This window comes from Halichoerus grypus, chromosome 12 (assembly GCF_964656455.1).
Source record: "Halichoerus grypus chromosome 12, mHalGry1.hap1.1, whole genome shotgun sequence".
Classification (NCBI taxonomy): Eukaryota; Metazoa; Chordata; class Mammalia; order Carnivora; family Phocidae; genus Halichoerus; species Halichoerus grypus.
In genome coordinates this window covers 83,907,919-83,932,978 of record NC_135723.1, presented here as the reverse complement: position 1 = coordinate 83,932,978, position 25,060 = coordinate 83,907,919, and the positions used below count along the sequence as shown (strand labels likewise).

The window sequence follows — 25,060 nt, the reverse complement described above, 5'->3', positions numbered from 1 at the left end:
TCAAAACTGCAATTAGGTTAAGTATTAAATCTCGGTTTGGTGACATCGGGTTAGTACAAGGGACTCCATTTTTGACCTGTTGTTTCTTTTTAACAACTGAGGGTAAGTTCAAAATGAGCTTTCATTATGAGGTGTCATAATTAGCTTAAGAGGCCTAAACAAACTCAGTTACCAAATAACAGTACAGTTGATGTGGGAAACAAAGGCAGAAGAAAAATTATTAAATTTCCTTACTATCTAGAGCCCATTGACAAGTCCTGAAAACAGGCAGAGTGACATTCCTCTAGGAGGGACTCAACTGCCTCCATGTTAATACTTTGCTAAAGGCAAAAGATAATCCTAGCCCAACCTCCACCCCCAGGATCCTGTAAGACTACTTTAACATATAAAAATACCTTTAGAAATTTCCTTTATCTCTAAACCCCCCAAGATACATATTGGCAAACAGCCCCCCAAGCATATGGCCCACCAATATACATCTGAAGAGTCTCATGACTAAGGTTTTATTAGACAGTAATAAATGACCTTCTCCCGGCAATAGCTAGCCTCCTCAAGGTCCTGGAAACCTTGCTTCCAAATTCCTTAGAGACTTATGCTACCCTGAACCCCTTCCCAACTTGAAAGTATATAATGGGTCACTCCTCATGATCTTGGTGCAGCTCTTTCTGCCCACCAGTCCTGTCCCCGTGCTTTAATAAAAACCACCTTTTTGCACCAAGGATGTCTCAAGAATTCTTTCTTGGCTGTCAGCTTTGAACCCTAATGTTCTTTCCTACATCACAGTGACCTGAACAAAAAAAACTGCTACAGGTCAAGCAACAGCCTAAAACCATAATTTGGTATGTGAACTCTTACAGGTAACACTGGCCATATAATAAATCCAGAAAAGGATAACCAGGAAGGTGTTAACAGGGCTGGCAAACTAAATCATACGAAGAACATCCAAGAGAATCAGGAACAATTTCCACAAATAAGATCTGAGGCAGGAAAAGGAACATCAGAGCTGTTTCCAAGTATTTGAATGACTGTTAAATTAAAGGGCAGGTATTATGCTTTTTTTTTTTTTTTTTTTTACATTTTTTTTTTTTAAAGATTTTATTTATTTATTTGAGAGAGAGAGAATGAGATAAAGCATGAGAGGGGGGAGGGTCAGAGGGAGAAGCAGACTCCCCGCTGAGCAGGGAGCCCGATGCGGGACTCGATCCCGGGACTCCAGGATCATGACCTGAGCCGAAGGCAGTCGCTTAACCAACTGAGCCACCCAGGCGCCCGCAGGTATTATGCTTTTACATATTTTGAATTTATTCTCCATGCACACAGTTCTAAGCTTTTCATATAATAAATGCTCAAATATTTGAAGTTCAGGATCAACTTACCTGCTGATGGCTAAGCCAACAAAGACAGTTGTTACAAAGGAGTACCTGAGGTGATCTGAATGACAACTCAACAAAAGGGTATGGTCGGAGGAAGGAGGCTTAAAAATCAAAGTAACAGTATTTAAAAGCCTTTACTGAAGGAAGCTAAAGAGGATATGTAAAGCTCATTATCCTATAATTTAGAATTTGTCTTACATCAGATGACTTTCTTGACCACACCACTAGTTATATTTTAGCCCCTTTTGTAAATATTTCCCACAATGGAAAGAGTCCTTGTTTTCAATCTTACTTTACAAAGTGAAAACTGAGGCTGATGAAGTATTTGCTTAGCACCAACAGTATAACAATGGTTAAACTTGAATAAGAACCCCAAGCTTTTCACTCATAAACTCTTTGTTAAAATCACTGGACTCATTTGGGAGGCAGTAAACAAGTACAGTACTTAATTTAGCAACTCAACCCAGTTTGGTAATAACTTTGGTTTCACTTTTGTTACTCCCTTCGTCATCCAGTCTCTAAATCCACAAAGAGTAAGTCCGCATTAAAACTCCAAAACATGTAAAAAATTTTATTTCTTAAAGCCTAAAGGCAAAAACAAAAAATTAAGATTTGAAACAAAGGATGTGTCTCTCTCATGCTACTTAAGTTCTAGCCTTGGCACTATCAGTTCTATCATAAGCCAAATCTTGGCCATCAGGGTCTATTAGATACACACCACACTGTTTCTCCGGAAACCTAAGTGGCTTCCTTTGTGCATCAGAGATTTGGTGCAGAGCTGCAGCAATGTTAGTGCCAGAAGGCAATGAGAAAAAGGTAATGTCAGTAAAGGAAAAAGAGGTCTTCATGTATATGAAGAGAATAAGCACGTTGTTTGGAGATTCATTTTGTTTTATATATGTATTAAAACATGGTATTAGCTTCTCAGAAAATTGAAAAAGGCCAGAGTGGCACAGGACTTGATGGTATCTGAGGAGCAGCTACACCAGAATTTTAAAATAGCAAAATGCTAGTCAGCTCTAGTTGCAAAACTATAAAGGAATGTCCTAACAAGCGCCCACGCTCACAACTTCCTTCCCGAGGAGATTCATTTACATTATAATGGTTGCCAAGGTTACTTTAATTCCATCACCGCTCTTTTCTCTAGTTGCTAATCTGGAGCACCGGACTGGGTGGTACACATTAACAACCAAAACTTCAACTAAGGCTAACTCAAAACTCAGGCTACTCAAAAGTTCATGACCTACAAAAGGACGAGTCGTTCTAGCAACAGAAATTGCAGAAAGGTAGGGGCCATTTGTTTCCTATATTATATTCTACCCATGATCTCACTGCTACCTCCGAGAACTTGCTAGGAGTCACTATTTTTATTTGCCCTAAGCAGAGATTCTTAGGAAAAGCTAGATAAATAACATAAATATTACATAGGGTAATGGATCAAACCAGTGAGTGCTTATTCTAAGTACTTTTTCACTTCCTTCAATAAAAAAAGGCCATTATCTAAGAGGACACTGAAGAGTGTTTCATACGACTCATCACTAAGTATCAGTATCATCTTCTAAGAGTGACAACACCCAGTGCTGGCTGTACAAGTAGTACCCAAATGAGAAAGAAACAATGAGGCTAGTATATTCTATATGAAAGTACCAACCAAACAAAACATACAGTAACAGAAAAAGTGAGGAGGAAATAAAGGCCAAAAAAAAAAAAAGAGGAAGATTTCAGAAACACGAACCCCAAATATTCACTTTAAGTATAGTCAGATTAACAATAAAATATGTTCCAATGATAATTTGTTATCAGAAATATTACTCCCAAAGGTAGTAACAATGGGAGACACAGGGTAGTGGTCTGCAGATAACCTCCTAGTCAACCAATAGATGCTTCAAACATCACCTCACTGAAGAAATGAAGTTTTACATTTACATATTTTTATTCTATTTATTCTCTTTTATCCCACTCCCATTAGCACTCAATTTAGGCAATCGCTGTAATATATTTAATGTGCTTACATATTTTCTTACAAACTGTGCAATGTGTTTTACTTACATACATTTTTTAATTTATATAAATGCTATTATATTACCTATCCCAGTCTGTTCCTTTTTTTTTTTTAAAGATTTTATTTATTTATTTGACAGAGAGAGACACAGCGAGAGAGGGAACACAAGCAGGGGGAGTGGCAGAGGGAGAAGCAGGCTTCCCGTGGAGCAGGGAGCCTGAGGCGGGGCTTGATCCCAGGACCCTGGATCATGACCTGAGCCGAAGACAGACGCTTAATGACTGAGCCACCCAGGCGCCCCCAGTCTGTTCCTTTCTGTTTTTATTCAGTACCTTGTTTTTAAGATACATCATGTTGCCATGTGCACATCTAGTCCACTGCTTCAAACTGATAGTTCTTAGTGGTATAAGTGTGTCATAATTTACCCATCATTAGGGAAAGAGTAGGACAACAAGTTTGTTTCCTGTAAACAAATAACACCATAATGAACAACCAGTTCTATACTGTGTGAGCATTTCTTTCAGATATATGCCTAGGGAAAGAGCTTCTGGATCATGGGGTATACGTAATGTATAATCTGACTGAGTACTTCCTTCCAAAATGGTTAGACCAATCTATACTTCCACAAACACAGAACTAGCATAACTAGCAGCTACTATGGACCAGGCACTGGACTAGGCACTCTAGATCTTTTTTCTTCTATACCACCTCATCTTCCTTAGCTAGTCTTTGCCCCCTTTTGCTTTTCAGATCAGCTATCATCACATCAGAAATATGAAGGCAGGGACATCCTCCCTTACTTTTTCCCTGACCATCAAGTTCCCTACTCTACTCCAATGCCATGAGCTGCCAATGTCTCCACTAACCATGAAGCTTATGAAAACAAAATCAAACTTCAAATGTTATTTTTAAAAGGTCTGATTCTCAAAAAGTCATTAATTGAGGTTTATGTGTTACAGAGAACACTAAGAAATTCCTTTCTGAAATTCCTTTCATACATTTCAGAGCCATTCCTATTTTTCTGCTTTGGGGAAGTCTTGGAGGAATAGCTCCATCTCTTTGGAACCCTTTTCTTCATACATAAAAAATAAGGGGAGCTAGATTACAATCAGTGTTTTCAATCTATACTCTGGAACCCAAGGGTTCCAACTCTGAGGTGGCTCAAGAGGATCATCTCAGGACAAAAGGGGGCTACCTATATGGCTCTTTTTTTTTTTTAAAAGGTTTATTTATTTATGTTAGAGAGAAAAAGCAAGCACAAGCGGAGGGGCAGAGAGAGAGAGGGACAGAATCTCAAGCAGACTCGCGCTGAGCATTGAACCCAATGTGGGGCTCGATCTCATGACCCTGAAATCACGACCTAAGCTGAAACCAAGAGTCGGGACGCTTAACCGACTGAGCCACCCAGGTGCCCCTACCTATGCCTCTTCTGTTAGAACAGCACAATAAAAATTTTTTAATTATAAATTTTGAGAATCAGTTCTCTTTAAGAAAAAGTTTATTCACACTACTAGTTGAAAGTGTTAACTGGTATAACCTCTATTGCATTTGGCAATATTTATAAAATAAAAAAATACCTACCTTTTGAACCAGAAATTCTATTTGTAATAATTTACTTTACAGACATTCATCAACACATTAATACAAAGATATTCATTATGCCATTGTTCATAAGGGCAAAATATTGAAAACAACCATAAATAGCAAACTGGTTACATAAATTATGGTACATCCATTCAATGGACTATAGACTTTAAAAACAAAGCAGCTGTAAGATATATTAAGTAGGAAAAAAGCAAGATGTAGAATGTTGTCATGTAGTATACTACCTTTTCTATATTTTTAAAGGATATACACACTTATACATAGCTGAAGGGTAAAACAAGAAGCCAGCTTTCATCTGGCAAGGTGGACGTGTCTATTGGATAATGGTATTAAATTTAGTATTAGCATTGCCTACTCCTGTAAAATAAACATCCTTCTAACTGGATCTCACCTTTTTTTTTAATGGATCAACTTCCCCTGAGTTCATCAAGCCAGGTCTATCAAATGAACTGCCTTATCCCCAAGAACTGTTAGAAAAAAATAATACATTCATGTAAATAACAGATGACAGTATCTATGCAGCTCAAAATTTATTAATTTTTACTTACTTTTGAACGATACTGTTCAATAGATAGCCACTAGCCACATGTAGCTGGTGGACACTTGAAATGTGGCTAGTCCAAATTAAAATGTGCTGCCAAAACAACACGCTAGATTTTGAAGATTAAGTCTAATAAAGGGCAAGGGGCACCTGGGTGGCTCAGTTGGTTAAGTGTCTGACTCTTGATTTTGGCTCAGGTCATGATCTCAGGGTGGGGAGACTGAGCCCTGCATAGGGTTCTGTGCTCAGCAGGGAGTCTGCTTGGGATTCTCTCTCTCCCTCTCACCCTCTGCCCCTCCCCACTCTCTAAAATAAATAATTTTTTTTTTATTTTAAAAATAAAAATTAAAAAGGGCAAAATATCTGAATTTTTATATTGATTACATATTGAAATAACATTTTGGATTTGTTTGGCTAAATACAATATATCAGGTGCCTGGGTGGCTCAGTCGTTAAGCGTCTGCCTTTGGCTCGGGTCATGATCCCAGGGTCCTGGGATCGAGCCCCTCATCCGGCTCCCTGCTCTGCAGGCAGCCTGCTTCTCCTTCTCCCACTCCCCCTGCTTGTATTCCCTCTCTCGCTGTGTCTCTGTCAAATAAATAAATAAATAAATACAATATATCGTTAAAATTAATTTTACTTGTTGCTTTTTACTTTTTAAAATGTAACTACTATGGGGCGCCTGGCTGGCTCAGTTGGTAGAGGATGAGCCTCTTGATCCTTGGGGTCATGAGTTCAAGCCCCACAATGGGCATAGAGCTTACTTTAAAATACACAAATTAATTAACTTTTAAAAATGTGACTACTAGAGGAGCCCCCGGCTGGCTCAGTCAGTAAAGCATATGACCCCATGTTGGGTGTGGAGCCTACTTAAAAATTAATTAATTAATTAAAATGTGACTTAGAAAATTTAATTCTATACTTTCTGATTAATTCTGACACCCTGCTATATTTTTGATTAATTCACTTGCTCATAGTCCACAAAAAACTACTTCAAATTTTCACCATTTTACTAAAATTTCTGAAGCCTTTTTTCTCTTCCCCTCCTTAGCTGATGACCTAGCTCAGAGAAAATAAAGGGTGGCTATAATATTGTCTTCAAGTCTCTTTACAAAATTAGATCTTTGAAATAAAGCCTGTAGATTACACTGTTTTGGCTTAATGAACACTGATGATTTTACAGCAGTATGGTACAACAAAGAGATTCAGATAGAAAATTAAAAGACTTCAGCTCTAGTTTCAACAAAACTGCTATTCTTTGAAAAATATTAACAATGTACCAATCATGTACAAAATAATTAAACATAAAGTATCTAGTTTTTTTAATCAGTTTAAAAAAACAGTAATAGCTTCCCTGAAACTAATGTTATACTAAAAAGTCAGTTAGTATATTTTCAAACTCTATTTCAGTATCAAATAAAATGATGGATTTAGCTGAATTAAAAGATATAAAAAGCTATACAAAGGTAAAATTATATTAAAGGATAATAATGTAGTTTTGCTGACATTTTTTCTTCTTCCTGTCTATTAATGGTGCTTTGTGCCCAAGCTTATCTTGTTAGACCCCCTACAATGGTTCTAAGTATAGCTACCATTATGATCAGGACCTTCATAACAATTTCCAAAGCTATTTCTTGACGCCCTCCTTCAATTTCCACTTAGACACCAGTTCTGACTATCTGTAAAACATCTTCATTTAGATGTTATATTAACACTTCAAACACAAGGTAAAAAAAAAAGCTAAACTTGAGTTCTTATCCTGTAATACTTTAACCAAGTGTTCATGTTATGATTCAGTCAAATAAGCATTTGGTTGAAGTGTTTACAGAACAAGAACAAGTTCAGTTTTTTACCTTGTGTTTGATTTGACTAAATCATAATACTTTAGCAAAAAAGATACAACTATAAACTAGGTTTGTTGCTTGTTTTTCTAATTTTTTACCCCTTTGAAAATTCATGAAACATAAAAATCTAAATAAGTATATTTTGAAACATCTGCATTCTTATCTCTGCTAAAGAATATATTTCTGGGGTGCCTGGCGGGGGGCTCACTCGGTTAAGCATCGGACTCTTGGTTTTGGCTTAGGTCATGATCTCAGGGTCAGCCTCTGCACTCAGTGCGTAGTCTGAGTCTCCTTCGCTCTCTGCCTCTCCCTCGCTTGCAAGCACATGCATCCTCTCTCTCTAAAATAAATAAGATCTAAATATATATATATATATATATATATATATTTCTGTATTACAACCTTATAATTTGGGAATTATTTATATTTACAGATATAGAAACTAAGATGCTCTTGGCAAAATGCAGCATTTGGATTTTGCATTTACAGCTGTCTGCTCTGGAGCCTTGGACAAACACTAAGTGGAGTGCTTAATGGCATTTAACAAACATTAATTGAATCTCATTTTATTTGGCCTTTCCATTAGTAAACTATAATTGCTTACCACAGTGCTATTGTAAGCACTAATTCATATTTATAAGTGCTCTAAAGAGAGTATTCTTTGATACTGTGCTACATCTTGGCAAGGCCCCAATCTTTCTAGGGTGCCTTTCCTTTTTTCCCCAAGATTGGGACACAGGCTTCAAGAGTCTGACTGCAAACCCCAAAATACCCATCATCCTTGCTCCCTTTAAGCCAACAGCCCCCTTGATGAGTATCCCAGTCTTTAAGTACAGATACTTATCTATCATGATCTCTGCTACATATTTAAGGAACAACTCTGAAGAAAAAAAGAGTAAATAAAACTATAAAATCTACAAAGTAGGTTTTCAGCCAAAGGAGTCTTAACTGGTTTAACCTGATGCTCTTCAATAAAACTAGTATTGCTTTAGAATTGCCAAGTATCATCATGTGATTATATACTACTTACTGTTCTTGTTGCTATTGTCTAGCAACTGAGTCTGAAAACTCTTGGGCTCTTTCCAAAGGCTTAATTACCAGTGACATCTGACAGAGAATCTAACCAAGAATGTTACATACAAGAGCTGAAAATACTAAAGTTTTCATGTGTGTGAGTTACATTCATTCAAGGGACAGAGGTACTTGAGCTGATAAGGGGAGAGAAGTATGTTACAAATCAATGGTTCATGACGGGGCTCAGCTCTATTACCACAAACATTCAGCACCTATTATGTGCTAGCATTACATTGTGAAAATCCACCAAAAGCAAGTCAAATACCTAATGAACAAAAAGTGGGTCCACTAACCAACAAAAGAGATTTAAAGACATTACCTAAGGGAAGGAGTAAGAGAAAAAAATAAAATCAATGATTTCTGGAATACCCAAAAGATCCTTTATAAAGACCATAAAATTGATAAGCCACTATAATAACTCAGAAGGCAGTGTAAAAGGAAAAGAATCTAGAATTAGCTATGTAGATTAATGGGTGTATTCATACTGGAAATAATTACTTTTGGATATCATCATTAACAAGCTATATGATTTATCATCATTATTGATGGGGTTCAGAACATGATGTCCCAAAATATGGCACCCTGGCATAATGAATATTAAGGCCTTGCTAAGTTTCCCCAGTTTACTACCCTTAGCTCAGACCCTTTTGTTCTATCACATTTTGCCACAACTTTCCACTCTTCATCAAAACTAGCATAAAAACATTCAGGTCTGGGGCTCCTGGGTGTGCAGCTGGTTAAGCATCCGACTCTTGGTTTTGGCTCAGGTCCTGATATCCATGTTGTGACAGTAAGCCCTGTGCCAGGCTCCACGCTCAGCATGGAGTCTGCTGAGATTCTCTCTCCCTCTCCCTCTGGCCCTCCTGCTCGTGCTCTCTCTATCTCTCTCAAATAAATCTTAATAAAAAAAAATTCAGGTTAAACGATTTCTTTGGGTTTTCATTTTCTTACGAAGGCTCTCATCTCATGTAAAACTTTTATTAAATAACTCTGTGTGCTTTTCTCTTGTTAATCTGTCTTTGTCAGTCGAATGTATAGGGCCCCAGCCAGAAAGCCAAGGATGGGGTAGTAGAAAAAATATTTTTTTCTTCCCCTATAGTTTTAGTGACCATGAAGGAACAGCTGTGACATCTCACAATCCTTGAAGACTATAGCTAAAAATCCTGGGGCAACTGACAAAGGCCAGCAAAAGGTAAGAATTCTTACAAAAGTCAGTCTCCTGGATTTTTGTCTCTTGTCTGGTCAAGAAAGGAAGATGAACTTCTCCTTATGCCTTCTTTTCCAAATTCAGATTAGCAGGAGAAAAACATTTGTAAGAATTAGTTCTTTGGACTGTGACTGTCATGAATATGGTTTTGGATACCATTGGTTATTGATCCTTAGCCTCCCAGAAAAAGTCACTGTTTTCCTGTCTCTTTGTCTTTCATGTCCTTTGTCTTAAGGGGTTCTTCATACCACCTGTAAAGATAACAAAAAGTCTTAACTTGCTTAGACTATCTTTGGGAGTAACTCTGGCTCTTAAAGGGGTCTGCATCTTTTGCATCCTCTTTGGGGATGCTCCTTGCATCCGTAGGTAAGCCATAAAAAGGTTTGCTGGTTTGGAGTCACAATGAAATAGGTATGCCTTTGAAGAGTTTGACTTTTATAACTAAAAGGATTTTTAGGGGCGCCTGGCTGGCTCAGTCGGTAGAACATGCAACTCAGAGTCATAAGTTCAAGCCTATTAAAAAGAAAAAAATTAAAAAAAAAAAAAGATTTTTAGAGGGCACTCATCCTAAACAAATGTCCTATTGGTTTCTACAGATAGATCAGATTGGAAAAGAAAAAGGAAAGAAAAAGGGTAAATACAGTAGAATGCCTTGGCTGGTCTGAGGAAAAGAAACAAACACACACGCACAAAAAAACCTCCCTTAAGATTAGGAGGTTGAGGGCGCCTGGGTGGCTCAGTCATTAAGCGTCTGCCTTCAGCTCAGGTCATGATCCCAGCGTTCTGGGATCGAGCCCGCATCGGGCTCCCTGCTCCGCGGGAAGCCTGCTTCTCCCTCTCTCACTCCCCCTGCTTGTGTTCCCTCTCTCGCTGTCTCTCTCTCTGTCAAATAAATAAAAAATCTTAAAAAAATTAAAAAAGATTAGGAGGTTGAGGGGCGCCTGGGTGGCTCAGTCGGTTAAGCAGGGTAAGCATCTGACTCTTGGTTTTGGCTCAGGTCGCGATCTCAGGGTCATGAGATAGAGCCCTACCTCGGGCTCCTGTGCTCAAATGTATTAACAGTCATTGAATTGTAATCTACAATGGGTATATTTTATCCTATGTAAATTTTACCCCAGTAAAGCTGTTAAAAATTTAAAAATATATTCAGAGGAACTTACACAAGCAAATACTGAGTTATTATAGAGTTCTAGAAATTAAAAAAAAAAAAGTGTGGTATTGGTAAAGAAATCAACAGAGAGAGCAATAAAACATAATACAGAACCCAGAAACAGAATGGATGATACAGAGGATGTGACAAAAAGTGGTATTACATATCAGGACAGGGAAAAGTTTCTAAAATAACAATCAAAACGGACAAACTACATGGAGGAAAAAATAGATCAATTTTACATTACATATTTTAACTTCTGTATAAAAGTCATTATAAGTAAAAAAGACAAGCCACAGACCAGAGGATATCTGCAACACAAATATCTGATAAAGGATTAGAACAAACATAAAGAACTCTTAAAAATCAATAGGAAAACCAATGAGATCCCAATAGAAAAATGGGAAAAGACATGAATATAGACATTTTATTTTTTTTTAAGATTTTATTTATTTATTTGAGAGACAGCAAGAGAGAGCACGAGTGGGTGTGGGGGGTGGGCGAGGGGAGAGAGAAGCAGGTTCCCTGGAGCCTGGCCCACAGGGACACGGGGTTCTATCCCAGGACCCCAGGATCATGACATGAGCCAAAGGCAGACACTTAACCGACTGAGCCACCCAGGCACCCCCTTAGACATTTTACAAATAAGGAAATCCAAAAGGACTACAAACATATTAAAAGATGCTCAGTCTCACTAATATCCAAGGAAATGCAAATTAAAACAGAGATACCATTTCACAACTACCAGACTGACAAAATTTAATATCTGATAATACCACACGTTATTAAGGATTCAGAAAACAAGTGTTAATAAAACCACTTTAGAAAGCAATCTGGGAGTATCTGGTAAAGTTGGTATACCTTAAGCAATTTTGCTTACGGGATATACACTAGAGAAACTATCATATACGTGATAAGGAAACATGATTTAAAGATGTTCACTCCAGTTCAAAAAAACAACAGGAAACATTAATAGGGAATGGGTAAACTGTGGTAGAGTCACACAATGAAGCACTACACAGTAGGTTAACACGACTCAACTAGAAAATCTGCATGTATCAGACTAGTTAAAACTCAAAATAAAGTTGAGTGAAAAAAGTAGGTTGCAGAATAGTATCTGCTCTACAGTACCATTTAAGTTTACAAACACACAAACAATGCTACATGTTGTTTATCAATATACAATTGATACTGATAATATATTGCAAAGGTGTTAAAACATGAAGGGGAATAATAAACTGCAAAGTTTGGACAGCAGTTACCTCTGTGATGGAGGGAGAGAAAAGAAGAAAGGGAATAAACAGAGAAGGGGTACAAAAGGCTCTTCAATTTTGTCTACAATGTTTTATATCTTTAAAAGTATCTCCAGAAAATTTTGCAAAATGCCAACATTTGTTAAATTGGGCAGCGTGTACAATTTTCTCCGTACTCTTCCATATGCTTAAAAAAAATTTTAACAGGCTTTTGGTCAAATGCAAACATATACATGTACCAGACACCAAGAGAAAAATACTTAACTTTTTGTAACCTACATTTGTAAAACTCTTCTAGCAATGTCTCTCCGGTGCCTAATTCCCTTAGTGTGATAAAAAACTTTCAACTATTAAGCACAAACATGCTACATGTGTCAGAGTCTCCTTTTCCCTAACAAGATACTTCTCACAAAATGCTGCCCAAGGAACTAAAAAATCTGGCTTTGTTGATACCAGTGATCTCTTTATCAACCAACAATCAATGTGCCATCCTCAGCCAAAATCAGCATAGTTTAAAAATCTTTTAACCTACAACTAAATTACTCCCCTGAGCCATCCTTAAGTTTCATCACAGGTCTTATGCAAACCTATACTACGAATGACCCAAGAGGTAAAAAGACCAAAATTACACCTCTTTCTAGTTTTAACATAATTTTCCCTCTCTGCCCTACATTCTTCAGTCCCACACACCCACAGAGGAGTCAGGAGGAGTCCTCCACATAGGTGCAGTATTTCTGGATCTTCCAGTCCTGGGCAGATTTATGTGACTCAGATAGCATCGAGGAGTGTGTTCATTAGTACCAAGGGGAACTGAACATGGAACTCTGCTTAACCAGCAATCTAGAATGCAAGCTCCTGAGAGAAAATAAGAGAAGAATAACTTTTCCATCCAAGCATGATGAGTACATCAAACTGAAAATGATGCCCAGGAACAAGCAGTTCCAGAAACAGGAATTCAAATTAAACTGGCTTTGTAACATTCGCTGTTCTGCAGACCCAATGGCAGTCCGTCTGTTTTTGCTTTATTTTCTGGCTCAGTTAAAAGTACCTTAGAGAGTATACTTGTCCCTTCTCCTCAAAAACATGGAAAAAACTACTCAAGTCTTATGAAAATCTGAGTTGTCAGCATTACTTGTTGGGTGTCAGTGTGTGTGTGTGTCTCTGTTGGGGGGTGGGCTCCAGGGTTTATGTGGTCTGTGTGGGATATCTCCGTGGGTGCCTGTAGGGAACTCTCTATGGAGGCGAGAGACATGAGGTCTCTCTGTGGGTGTGGGTATGGGTTTATGTATGCGAAGGGTTTAGGTAGAGGGGTTTTGAAGCGTTCTGTTTTATGAAGGATCTGTGTATGTCTATCTTTGTGTATCTGTGCCTGTCTGTGGTTCCATTGTCTCTATCAAGTATTTTATTACAAGTATTTTAATAAGCTTTAGTATACATTTCTACCCTTCCAAAAAAACCCTGAAATGATTTTCTTGCCTCTCTACAGTGAGGTTTCATAAGAGAAGCATGAATAAGACCAACTGCTAAGCCAGTATTACTCAACAATGAATAAAAAAAACTAGGGTTCTGGTGGGTATATATTAGTACAGAACCAGAGTTGCCCGAGATTGTGTATTCCTAACAAGCTCCCAGGAGATGCCAATGCTTCTGGTCATGGACCAGTTTGAGTAGCAAGGATCTAAAGGATTCCAAACTTAATAACTGCCCCTAACTAGACTTCGAACGTAGATTTTCCACAGTATCCTCTGACTGACATGTGTATCAGATCAGCTTGAGTGTTCTACATCTGACCATAAGTTAGAACTTACCATTTTGTTTTGTATACAAGTCTCCTGTGAGTTTGGTTTGAATGAGCCAGCCCTAAGAGATAAATGACCTCTAAGTGTACTAAAAATGTGAATTTCAGAACTTGTACAGTTGGAACATGGAAATTTCATAAAGGTTCTGCTACACTGTGAAACCTCTTGAGTAGGCAATCAACTACTTTTCCCAAGGTGATACACCTCAATTTCAGTGTTGACCTCTCCGAACTGCAACAATTACTGCTTCCAGTATTGGCTCATATCACACCAGATTGTATTTATTTATTTTCATATCTGCATTCCCTACCCTCTTTTTGAGAACAAGAATGACTATGTCGCTGATTTAATAGTCCTATCACTTAGCAGTGTTCAGCACACAGGACATAAAAGGTTTCTGCACAAAAGAAGTTCACAATACATTAGGGAGATTATTAGAGAAGTATCCAGAAATAGTAAAGTTGCTTCCCTATTTCTATAATATAGTCCAGCAAAGGCCCTTAAAAGGAGACAGCATTAGACCCATCATCTTTTCTCCCTTATAGAAACAACAGATATGAATGTAGTAAAAATTCCTATTCCATTCTGTCTCCCAAAGCAGAGTCACCCAAGACTAGACTCAGTCAAGCTTTATCCAATAATTTTATTGAAGAAGACACCTTATTTACTTGCTAGGAAAGAAGTCTTTCTTCAACCTAGAGGAGGTAATATCAACTTTGAAATGTAGAAACAAAAAAAGAAAGAGAAAAATGAAATGTAGATGGACACAATTATGGAATCAGGGCAAAATTTTTTCTTCCTACAGTCTCATTATATGTACTCAATTCCTGGCAATGCCTTACAAAAAATAAGGTGTCATTTTGAAAAAGGACCACATATTTTTCCAACTTAGTATAACTGCAGAAGGTAAGTTCCTCTATAGACCACTGCAGAATAGGATGTATATCTGAAATATCACTGAGGCTCCAATTTCTATCAAAACATAAATTTAGATCCACTAAACAATAATAAACATTTATAATTATGTTTGTTTATAAACAATAAGTAAAATTTGCTACAATAGCAAGTGCTTCGATGAATAACTCACTATAAGCACTCAGTACTGCCAGGATGGCAATTTTTAGTGTCATTCTTGACTTAAATAGTCTTCAATCTAAAGTTACATCTATATGTCCAGCTAAAAGAAATAAAAACAGTGGAGAAGGACAAGTTAAAGAAAAAGAAATAGAAAACAAACCTGAAAAAGTAAAATATTAAATTTTATTTTGCAACAAATAGAGCTATCTTATATCACAAACAGTCCCTATCTTACATTATGAACAAAACTGAATTCCAGTCCATTCCAGATGGACTGGGGACCAAGATATAATAAACACAGCCATAAAAACAGTTGAAGAAAACATAAAATAATTTGTTTATAAACTGGGGTAGAAAAGGCTATTCTAAGACACAAAATGTTTTAAGTCATGAAGGAAAACACTGCCCAATCTGACTACATAAAAACTTTCAAAATCATAAACAAAGTCACAAGTCAGTAAGAAATAAAATAGAAAAAAATATCCAGAATAGTAAAGAATTCCTACAAGCTGACATGAAAAACACAAGTCAGTAGGAGGGCAGAGATCTTCACCTATTTTGCTCACTGCTGTACCCCTAGCATTCGGCACACAGTAGTCACTCAATAAATATTGTTAAGTAGGAAAAACGCTAATAAAAACAACAGTAAACAATTTTCCTCATAAAAGACATAAAAATACCCAGTGGTTGGTAAAGGTGTGGTGAAAGGGTTGTCTTGTTTATAGTTAGTTAATGTATAAAATGGTACTACATTTTTGAAGGCATTAAGTTTAAAATGTGGATTATCTTTCAACTCCAGAATTCTGCTTTTAGGTATCTACCCTAGAAAAACACTTACACATGCACACAAATGCATACAGGTAGTTACTATAGCACTGTCTATAAAGGAAAAAAAAATTAAGTGAAATATGTATCAGCAGAAGAATGATTTAATAAACAACAATAGTATGAACTTTGGAAATCAATTCAGTGTCAAAAAGACTAAGATAGATCTATATATATTGATATGGAAAGAGCTCCAAGTGAAAAAAAAAACCTGCAAATATATAGTATGCTTTTATTTATGTAAAAGTTATTATAAAACTACAAATTCTTCTATGTACAAATATAGAAAAAAAAAAGTCAAGAAGGATAAATTGATAGATAGCAGAAGTCACCTGTGGAGAAGGCAACGAGACTGGCTGAGGACCAAGGAAGGATTTCTGCTTTATTAAACTGAATTATTTTATAAGAAAATATTCAGGCATTACTTGTGCAATTAAAAACAATTTTTTAAAGGGAAGAAAAATAATGTAAACACCATTTAACCGATATGAAGAAAACAAGAACATATTTCAGGGATTAGACAAAAAGACAAAAATATCCATTTTGGACATGTTAATTCTTAAGTCCAACTGCAAGTAGGCAGTTGGGCACATACAAGATTGGCATTTGGAAGAGGGGTCTTAGCTAAAGAAATAATCTGGGGAGTTGCTGGGATGTAGATGACACTTAAAGGTATAGGAATGGTGTGGATGACTTAGGAAGAAAACACAATGGAAAGAGCAGACAGCTCAGTATCAAGGAGGAAGAGCCAACAAAGGAGACTGAGAAGAAGTGGCCGAAGAAACAAGAAGAAAACTAATAAAGAGCTGTGTCATGGAAGCAAGAGAGGAGAGTGGGTAAGAAGTTGGTGTCAAATGTTACCAAGGTCTTGATGAGGGCTGAAAAAACAGACTACCATGTTTCCCAATCTGATGGGACATTAGCAACGTTAGCAAGAGGATTTTGTTCTGGTCAGAGCATTAAGGTGGGAGTGGGTTAAAGAGTCTGTGGAAAGAAAAAATGTACATAGTGTGTGCTGAAAGCTCCTTTAATAAGCTTAGCTGTGAAAGGGAGTAGAAAGATAGGATAGAAGCAGAGAGGAGATATAGGGTTTAGAGGATAGGGTTTTCAAACTGGTAGAGATTAAATCAAGTTGGAATACTGTAGGAATGGCTTTAGTAGAAAGAGGAAATAATCAGAGGAAGAAGTTCTTTAGGACAGGAGAATGTGATTACAGCACCTGTAGAGAGGTCTCTACAGAATGAAGGATGCTTCCTCTATCTAACAGGTGGGAAGGAGAAAAAGCTAAGCCCCAGATGCAGGTAGGTCTGTCGATTTGGGAGGTACAGAAATGAAGGAATTCCCTTTTGGTGGCTTCTGTTTTTATACTAAAGTATAAGGCATATCACTGGTTTAAAAAGAACACATGAGATTAGAAAGAGAGACAGTATGAAACAGTCATTTGCGACGGGTAGGAAAGTGAACTTACTAGAGAAATGTATAATATTGTTAGGCAATGCTGATTATGCACATGAGGTTGACAATTATGAATTCAGTGACATCATTCTGCCTGTTTTCTGGTTTTCTCTAGCAACTCTCAGCTCCATGGTTCAGCTCTCAGGGTGGAGAACCTGCTTCAGGGCCACAAAGCTAAAAAACAGCACCCAAAATCATACACAGAATGGGGTTGGCAAACACATGATTGCTAATGTTAAGCAGGAGATGCTGCGGCTTGGGTTTCACCATTATAGTTCTGAATACCAGATGCCACACTAACAACTCCCCCACTGTTGCCCCTGTAACTTGATCTTGCTGCTAGAGGCTGATGCTACTTGGGGATTTATTGATAATGGAGGGGGAAGTTGTAGAGGACATGGTGCAAAGATCTGGGGGAACTGGATCAGCAGAGAGGATGAGGAGAGTGGTAAGGGAATGAGTATTAAAAGATAATGGATAACAGGACGTCAGATAGTAAATGAGGCAAACAGAGATGTGAGGCATGGTGGTTTAGGCCTTCTCTCTAAGGAGTGCAGATTCTGAAATCTAAAAGGTTGCAGAGTGGTCTTCACAGCAGCCCAGGTGCAGGAGCTTAAGCAGATTTCACATGGGAATTTGGTCAGAGAAGGAAGGGGTTGGCAGTGTGACAAAGCCTCCCACTGTCGCTGTGGGCAGTGTTTCATCTCACTAACCCCAAAGGCATCACAGACTGGCAAAGCCTTTAGCAAGTTAATTATTCTCTTTGAGCCTATATTTTCTCATCTGTAAAATAAAGTGAATAATATTCATCTGATAAAGTTGTTATGAGGATTAAATGAGATGAGACAGCTGTCTGGCAGAGAGTAGGTATTCAGTAAATGGCAGCCATAAGTGAAGAGTCATAACTGAAGCCAAGAGAATTTTCCAAGACAAGGTAGTCAACAGTACCAAAGCTGTTAGAGTGATCAAAAGGGTTCACATGGAGCACTGCAGGAGATAAGTTTATAGGGAAGATGAAGTCAGTTTTAGCCTCAGGTTACTTAACTCTCAATGACAGCTTTGCAGTATTCAGAAAGGCTCTAAAGAAAAGCCTGATTTATAGTCAACCAGCTCTAGAACCTCTATATCTTCCTAAATACAGGTTCTGAGCTTAGAAAAACCAGGTGGCCCAAACCAATATATTTCTACTGATAGAACCTTAAAGAAAAGAATAGGAAATCACTAGCTATTAATGCTGTCCAAGTGTCCAGTGTCCAAGAAGGAAAATGGCTAACCGAATTGTTGCAGGATATAGTTGGGGAAGAGAGGACTAAAAATCATACATATCATGTCTTAAGTTATTTAATCAAAATAGCTTTAGACTCAGAACTGTAACAGGCAATTTCAATCTACTTTTTCCTCTGCTCTGCTCTAACTCTCAGGCCACAGGTCATTCAGACTATAAAAAGCTCCTACAAATTCCATAGAAACCTGATCAAGCTTACTTAACCTTTTACTAGGTAAATGGAATTTCAGCTCCTGTAATTGTGCATAGCACTTGAACACGATGGCAGGGTGATGGATCGGGGCAACTGTAAGGATTGCTCTCCCATATGCCTCAGTTGTACTTCTCTCGTGATTATTTAAACAAAGACTACCATGAGAGAAACTGTATATTCTTTATAAACTCAACTCGACAAGGAGCCTAAATAAAATTTTCAATAAATCTTTTCTTTTCCCCTTTCATTGCAGGATAGAGAAACACTTTCTGTAATAAAGAAGCTCACTCTCCCTTCTTCACGAATTATCCATTTCTTCAATTACCTGGACAAGACATCAAATATACAACTGCAACTTCAGCTCTGACCAACCTCCCAAAACACCTCTATTTTCGATCTTTCCCAGGCCCAAGGAGAACAGAATTCACAAATTATGCTAATACAAAATACGGGCTACTTTCTCAGAAAACTCATAAATGTTCAAATATATGGTAAGACCATTACACAAGCTTAACAAATAAAAAGAAATTGCCTGTTAGTGAAATAACAAAAACATCCACAAAAAATATACAAATTAACTAAGATTTAAAAAGTTCAATCTGAGCTTTGGAACAGAGAAATGAAACTTCAACTGAAAAGCAAGAGAGTCTAGGCTTTGGAGTCAAACAGATTAGAGTTCTGTTAGCTCCGTCACATTACTAAATGTGTAACCTTAAGACAAATTCCTTAATTCTTCAATTCTGTTTCCTCAATAAAACAAAGAGAATACTACCTATCTCCAAGAGTTCTTACAAGGATTAAGTAAAATAGTGTATGCAAGGCTCTAATACAGTGCCTGGTATGCAGCCGGAATACACAACAGTCTGCTTCTCCTTCTAATTTTCAAAAGGCTTAATGAGAGACTCATTCATAAAGAAAATAGGACTTAAAGAACAGGAAAAAAATTGTTAGCTGGACAGAAAGGAAGAGCATATTCTCAGGTCCTTCAGATTTATTTATAACTTTAAAAATAAGGATACATTTTTTTTAAAAGTAGGGACAAATTTATCAGATTGTCAGTAAATTATTAATGTGAAAATGCATCATTGATTTTGGAACACTTTTTTATATATAAGATACTCTTCTTCCTTATAATTTTACAACTTTTTGAGGTTCTACATTTGTGCTTTTTTTTTTTTCTGTCTTATTCCTAGAACACTCAGACGCTCCTTACTTTGGTTTTGGAGCGACCTAAACCTTTGGCCAGACAGGAGTACCTTAGAGTTCACTAAGTATTCTGAAAGATTTCTGGGCAAAGACCAGAATCCAGCATCTAAAAATTTAGAAAGAATCAGTGTGGTATAATAAAAAGGACATGGGCTTTGGAAATAGGTAAAGGTTTAAAACAGATTTGAGTCCTACCTCTGCAACTTGCTAGATCTATAACCTTGGGCAAGGCACTTTATCTCTCAGGACCTCATTTCTTTATCTGTAAAATGGAGATAATGCCACCTGTATCTCAATGTGTTGTTGTCAAGATTAGAAAAATGCGTATAATAATTCCTGGAATAGAAAAGGCCAATGAATGGTAAATCATATTCAGATCAATCTGCCAACTGTCTTACTGAACATTTTGTAAGGCTGTTTTTTCCTAACTGGCAAAAGGAGTCATACTGTTCCCACATTCCCATGCCTATAACCAAAAGGTTCCATTTTAGTAATCTATAATTAACCAAATCAAGAGCTTAAAGAATTCAGGGCAAGAAAGAACTAACATGGCTCAACTCATTCTCTGCTGACAGAAACAAATCCAGTATAAAGTGGATACGTTTGCCAAAAAAAAAAAAGACTGCTTGAACATGGTCATTACCAATACTGATGTAAGCACAAACAAGCTGTAGTTCTTGGGCTTGCAGCCTTAGTGTCAGAAAGTTTTTTAACTTTCCTGAAATATATCCTCTCCTGCCTCGTTTTCCCTGCTGTGCTATGACACTCTTATTATCCTATTTTTAAGAACACAGGAAAGAAATCCTCTCAACTATTACTACTGCATTCACTTGGAATTTATCTGCCTATTTCACAAATCACTTCTTACAGAGATTTTTGGTTGGGTTCACTTGATATGAGCTTATGAAGAAAGACATTAATACAAACTTATGATAGCACCATGACAAGATCTGGTCCCCACAGCACCACAAGTTACACGATGGAGGTAGGAGCCAAAGATAAGGTGTGACTAAGTAACCTGCACACCATATGTTCATTCTTATTAACTACTGCACTTGGGAATTCTGGCTCTTATAAAAAGTTTATTTCCCTTGTGTGGCTAAGCAGAATAACAGACCTAAGAAAACTGATGACAAATACATGAATAGTGTAAGGGAAACCATCAACAAAAATGTGACTTAAGATAAATAAGCTTGTATGTGACAGTTACAAAATAAAAGCAGTAGTCACCAATTACACATACAAAGGCAGCTATTTCAAGCCCTAGTACTCCCAGTCCCTCCCTACAGTAAAAGCAGAAGGGTGTCGAGGTCATTATGATTATTTAAATAAACAATCTTAGAATCAAGAAAGACTGAACAAATCAAAATGTCACACTGCAGTCCCTTAGTGAGGCGACTTTCAACTTGGGAAAAGAAGGGCAGTCTCCTGCACTTATTTTAATGTAGTCAATTCAATATCAAGAAAGTTAAAGATTCTATCCCCAAAATGGAGCTCAGCAATGCCTTTAGTTGTGTCATACAGCTGTATCCTTGCCCCAGAGCTTCAACTGCTTAACTTCCAGCAAAAGTTGCTTTCTGGTTGCAATTAACATTGTAAGGCAAGCTCAGCCCTGTCTTCCATAGCCTTGAGGCTGCTGAGTAAATCTAGAATCATGGAACCTACATTTTGATGCCGGAAAAACAGGAAGAAAGTGGTTCTGGACAAGGAAAATGGGCAAGAAGCACATCTAGATTTAAGAAAAACAAACTGATACGCTAGCCCGGGATTTTTTAACTTCTTTATATAGAATCTACTGAATGGGGCGTACCTTTCAGGGGAGGTCACAGGGACATGCACTTAAACCATGATGGGAGGACGAATAAAATAAAATCATCCTTAATAATAATAGCTATCACCTCTTAAGCCCCTAGTATATGTGCCAAGTTCAACGCTAAAGCCCTTTACAAATATTTCTAATCCTCAATCATATTAATATCCTCATTTTATACAAGCGGAAACTAAGATTCAGAGAATTCAGACAGTTATTTTGTAACTTTCACACTAGTTAGTGAGGATACTATACTAGTATTGAAACCCAGATCTGCCTGACTGTAAATTCCATGCCCTAAAAGTAATTTGTTAAACACTATTATTACCCTCAAGAGATCTAATCAAATTACAGATTTTACACGGAAAGATCCCTAATCACAGAAAAAAGATTTGGCCAAAGTTATAAAGCAACTCAACCAGTCAGAAATGTTTCAGATTTCAGGACACATACCCAGACACTACCAGCCCTAGGACCTGTGCTGCCTCCTATAATTCCCTTCAGAGGAGTTTCATACTGCAAATGAGACAGACACTGTCCTAAAGCATAATTAAACAAATTCCCTCACAGTCTTGCATCTGACATCATCTATCACCTATACTTAGGGAATTAGAATGAAACAGTTATCTGCTTTATACCTTAATCATGAGACTATTACAACAAAAGTTAGGCTGGATCCAGAGTTCCAATTCAGCCAGGCGTTACACAGTGAAACCACTGCAGACTTCTCATCACTTTACTGCTGTTCTGACAAAGCAATTAAAAATCATTCACAACAATTAAAAAATAAATAAATCACTGTGTTCATATAATGCCTTAGAAATTAGAGCCATAAATCCCTTTTTTATGATCCATACCTCTGTCTTTTCCAACATTTGCCCCTTTATCCCCGGGCTGATTTCGCTTTATGAGAGGAGAGACACACCACGGATGGCCACTGTAAGGGTAATACTGGAGTATCACACATCTAGGCTCACTTCTTGGTGTTCTGAGACTACTGGCTCTTCACAACTATGTCTGAAAGAAGCTGACGAATGAGACAGACAGCCTCACCATGACTGCCTTTCCCCAAAGTAGAAGCATTCTTCCTAACACTTCCAGATCATAATAAAGGAACCAATGAAACAATCATTCTCTTCACACACAGTCGAATAACCCTGGTGGCCGACTACTAAGCAGAAGGGACGAATATCCGAAGGGAAAAGAGCGAAGAGACTCTCTCCATTACCCTTCTACATTCAGAGAAGATGCAAGGATACTGCAGTATCTGGAATGAAGGGCACAGCATCAGTACTGCTCTATGGAAGCGGCTGGCCACAGAAAGGCAGAAAGTCATCATCTGTACAGAAACCAGACGACTGAGGATTTCAATGCGAGGTTAACTACTGCTTACTCGTTCTCCAAAGAGAAAAGGCGTTTCCACCCTTATTGCTGGGTGAACTCTCACAAGCCGTAAGGTCTTCCTATACCATCGGGGTCTTCTCCCTGAATGGTCTGGAATATAACACACGGGAGTGTGCTGGATGCGGGGGCGAAGGGTAGTATTAGGTGCCTCTCCTCCCCTGCCTATTCCAAGTAGTAGCGGAGAGCGCTACCTCCATGTTATTCATAGCGAAGTACGGCCGTGCCACCTGGAGTCTTCGCTCCCCAGCACTGGGCGCAGGTGGAGGCATCTCTGAGAGAGTGGATTTGAGGGGGAGAGGGCTCTCCCGGCTAGTACGATCGGAAGAGAGGGCGTGGAGGGTGGTGCTGCCCTGCCGCCAGGATCTGCGGTTCCCCCTCCCTCCTCCCTCTCTCCGCGAGAGGCAGCCCGGCCCCAATACCTTCTTGACTGTGCGCGGCGCCTCGGTGACGGTGCCGTCGGGGCTAACCAGGGCCTCGCCGCCGTCGCGGTGCCGCTGGTGCTGGTGATGAGGGTCGCTCCGCTTCATGGCCGACGCCTGAGGCACTTTCCCGGCGGCAGGGCTGAGAGCGGCGGCGGGCCCCGAGCCCGGGCCAGGGGCCGGGGGCCGCTCCGCGGGGGGAGCTGGAGCCTCAGGGTCCCCGCCGCCTGCTGGGGGGGCCATTGCGCTCACAGCCGCGGTGCTCAGTCCCAGTTGTGGCTCCGCCTCGGAGGGGCTCAGGTCCTTCAGCTCCACCTCAGGCACCTTCGCGGCAGCCGCTGCTGACACGACCTGCACCGACATCACCGCCTCCACTGCAACCGCCGGCTCAGACTCCAGCTCCGGCTCCAGCTCGGCCCCGCCTCCCGCCTCCCTTCCCCTGCCCTCCCCCATTCCCCCACTCCTCCCCTCCATCGCCTCCGCTCCCACCCCCTTCCTCCGCCCGCCGGCCAGCCCGCCCCGGCCTCTCCCGCCCCACCCCGCCCGGCCCCGCCCGGCCCCGCCCCGCCCCGGCGTGGCTCGGCTCGCGCGCGAGGCGCCACGGAACCTGTAGTGCGCTTGCTCCGGGCAGCACGCGGCCAGAAGACCGTGGGACCTCAGCCCCCGACCTACACTGCGAGGCGGCGGGGGCGGGGCCCGCGATGTCTCCTGGGAGTCGTAGTCCCAGTCGCCCTGTCTCTGGCTAGTGGGATTCTGTAAGAGAGATGGAGCTCTAGCACTCGCGACTAACGGAAAGGAAAGGAGTGAGATTAGGTGACAAGACGTAGAGGATGAGGAAGAAAGTCTCTTCAGGAGTTGCGGCTTCCGGGAAAGGAAAGCCAGGAACCCTAGGGTTGGAAATGTGGGGGAGGAATGACTCCATACCCTGACAGCATGAATTTCCTCCGTCTGTGCGCGTCTGTGATCACGTGACCAGGCATTTAAAGGAAAAGCGGAGGCGTCACGTGGGGACAGTGCCGGCCTAAGGCTTGAAGCGGCTTGATTTTTACGTTTCTGGGAAGTTGGGACCCCGACACACCTTTCCGAATTTTAATGGCTTTGTTTGTACAACGAATAAAAATAGGACCTTACGTGCTGTGGCAAATCCTGGCACGTTTTGAGTTTGGAAGTTTAAAATCACTCTAAAAAAGAAGTTAGCTATCACTAGGTCGAAATTTCCAAAGCTAAGGAATAACACGTAGCCTTAAGCAAGGCTAAATCTTCTGACCTATTAATTCTACTAGGGCAATAATATGAAATTCAGATAAATATATAAGCAGAGAGGCATATTAACTAAAACATGAACAGTGATTTCCTTAAGTGATGAGATTTGAGATGACTTTGTACTGTGTAGTTTTATGGGGGTTTTTTCGAGGTTTTAGATTGTTTATTGATGCCGAACTAGGTTTGCCAGATAAAATTTTTGTTTTATTTTAAAAGATGTAAGCACAAAAACCTACAGCGGTTTTATTTTTAGTAACAAAAAGGTTTTGAAATTA

The 25,060-nt window shown here is 39.1% G+C and overlaps 1 protein-coding gene across 6 annotated transcripts in view; it reads right to left on the bottom strand.

Moving 5' to 3' along the window:
• Positions 1 to 23,944, bottom strand: part of AHCYL2 (adenosylhomocysteinase like 2) — a 162,478-nt gene extending 138,534 nt beyond the window's left edge. For 2 of the 6 annotated variants that reach the window (XM_036089312.2, XM_036089313.2), the window contains exon 1: positions 23,523 to 23,944. In XM_036089312.2, coding sequence (XP_035945205.1) covers positions 23,523 to 23,885 — 363 coding nt within the window. In that variant the 5' untranslated portion in view covers positions 23,886 to 23,944. Of the gene's footprint in view, positions 1 to 22,556; positions 22,708 to 23,522 lie in introns of those variants that run through there. The other 4 variants (XM_036089315.2, XM_036089318.2, XM_036089322.2 and 1 more) reach the window with 3 other exon arrangements.
• Positions 23,945 to 25,060: the final 1,116 nt, after the last annotated feature.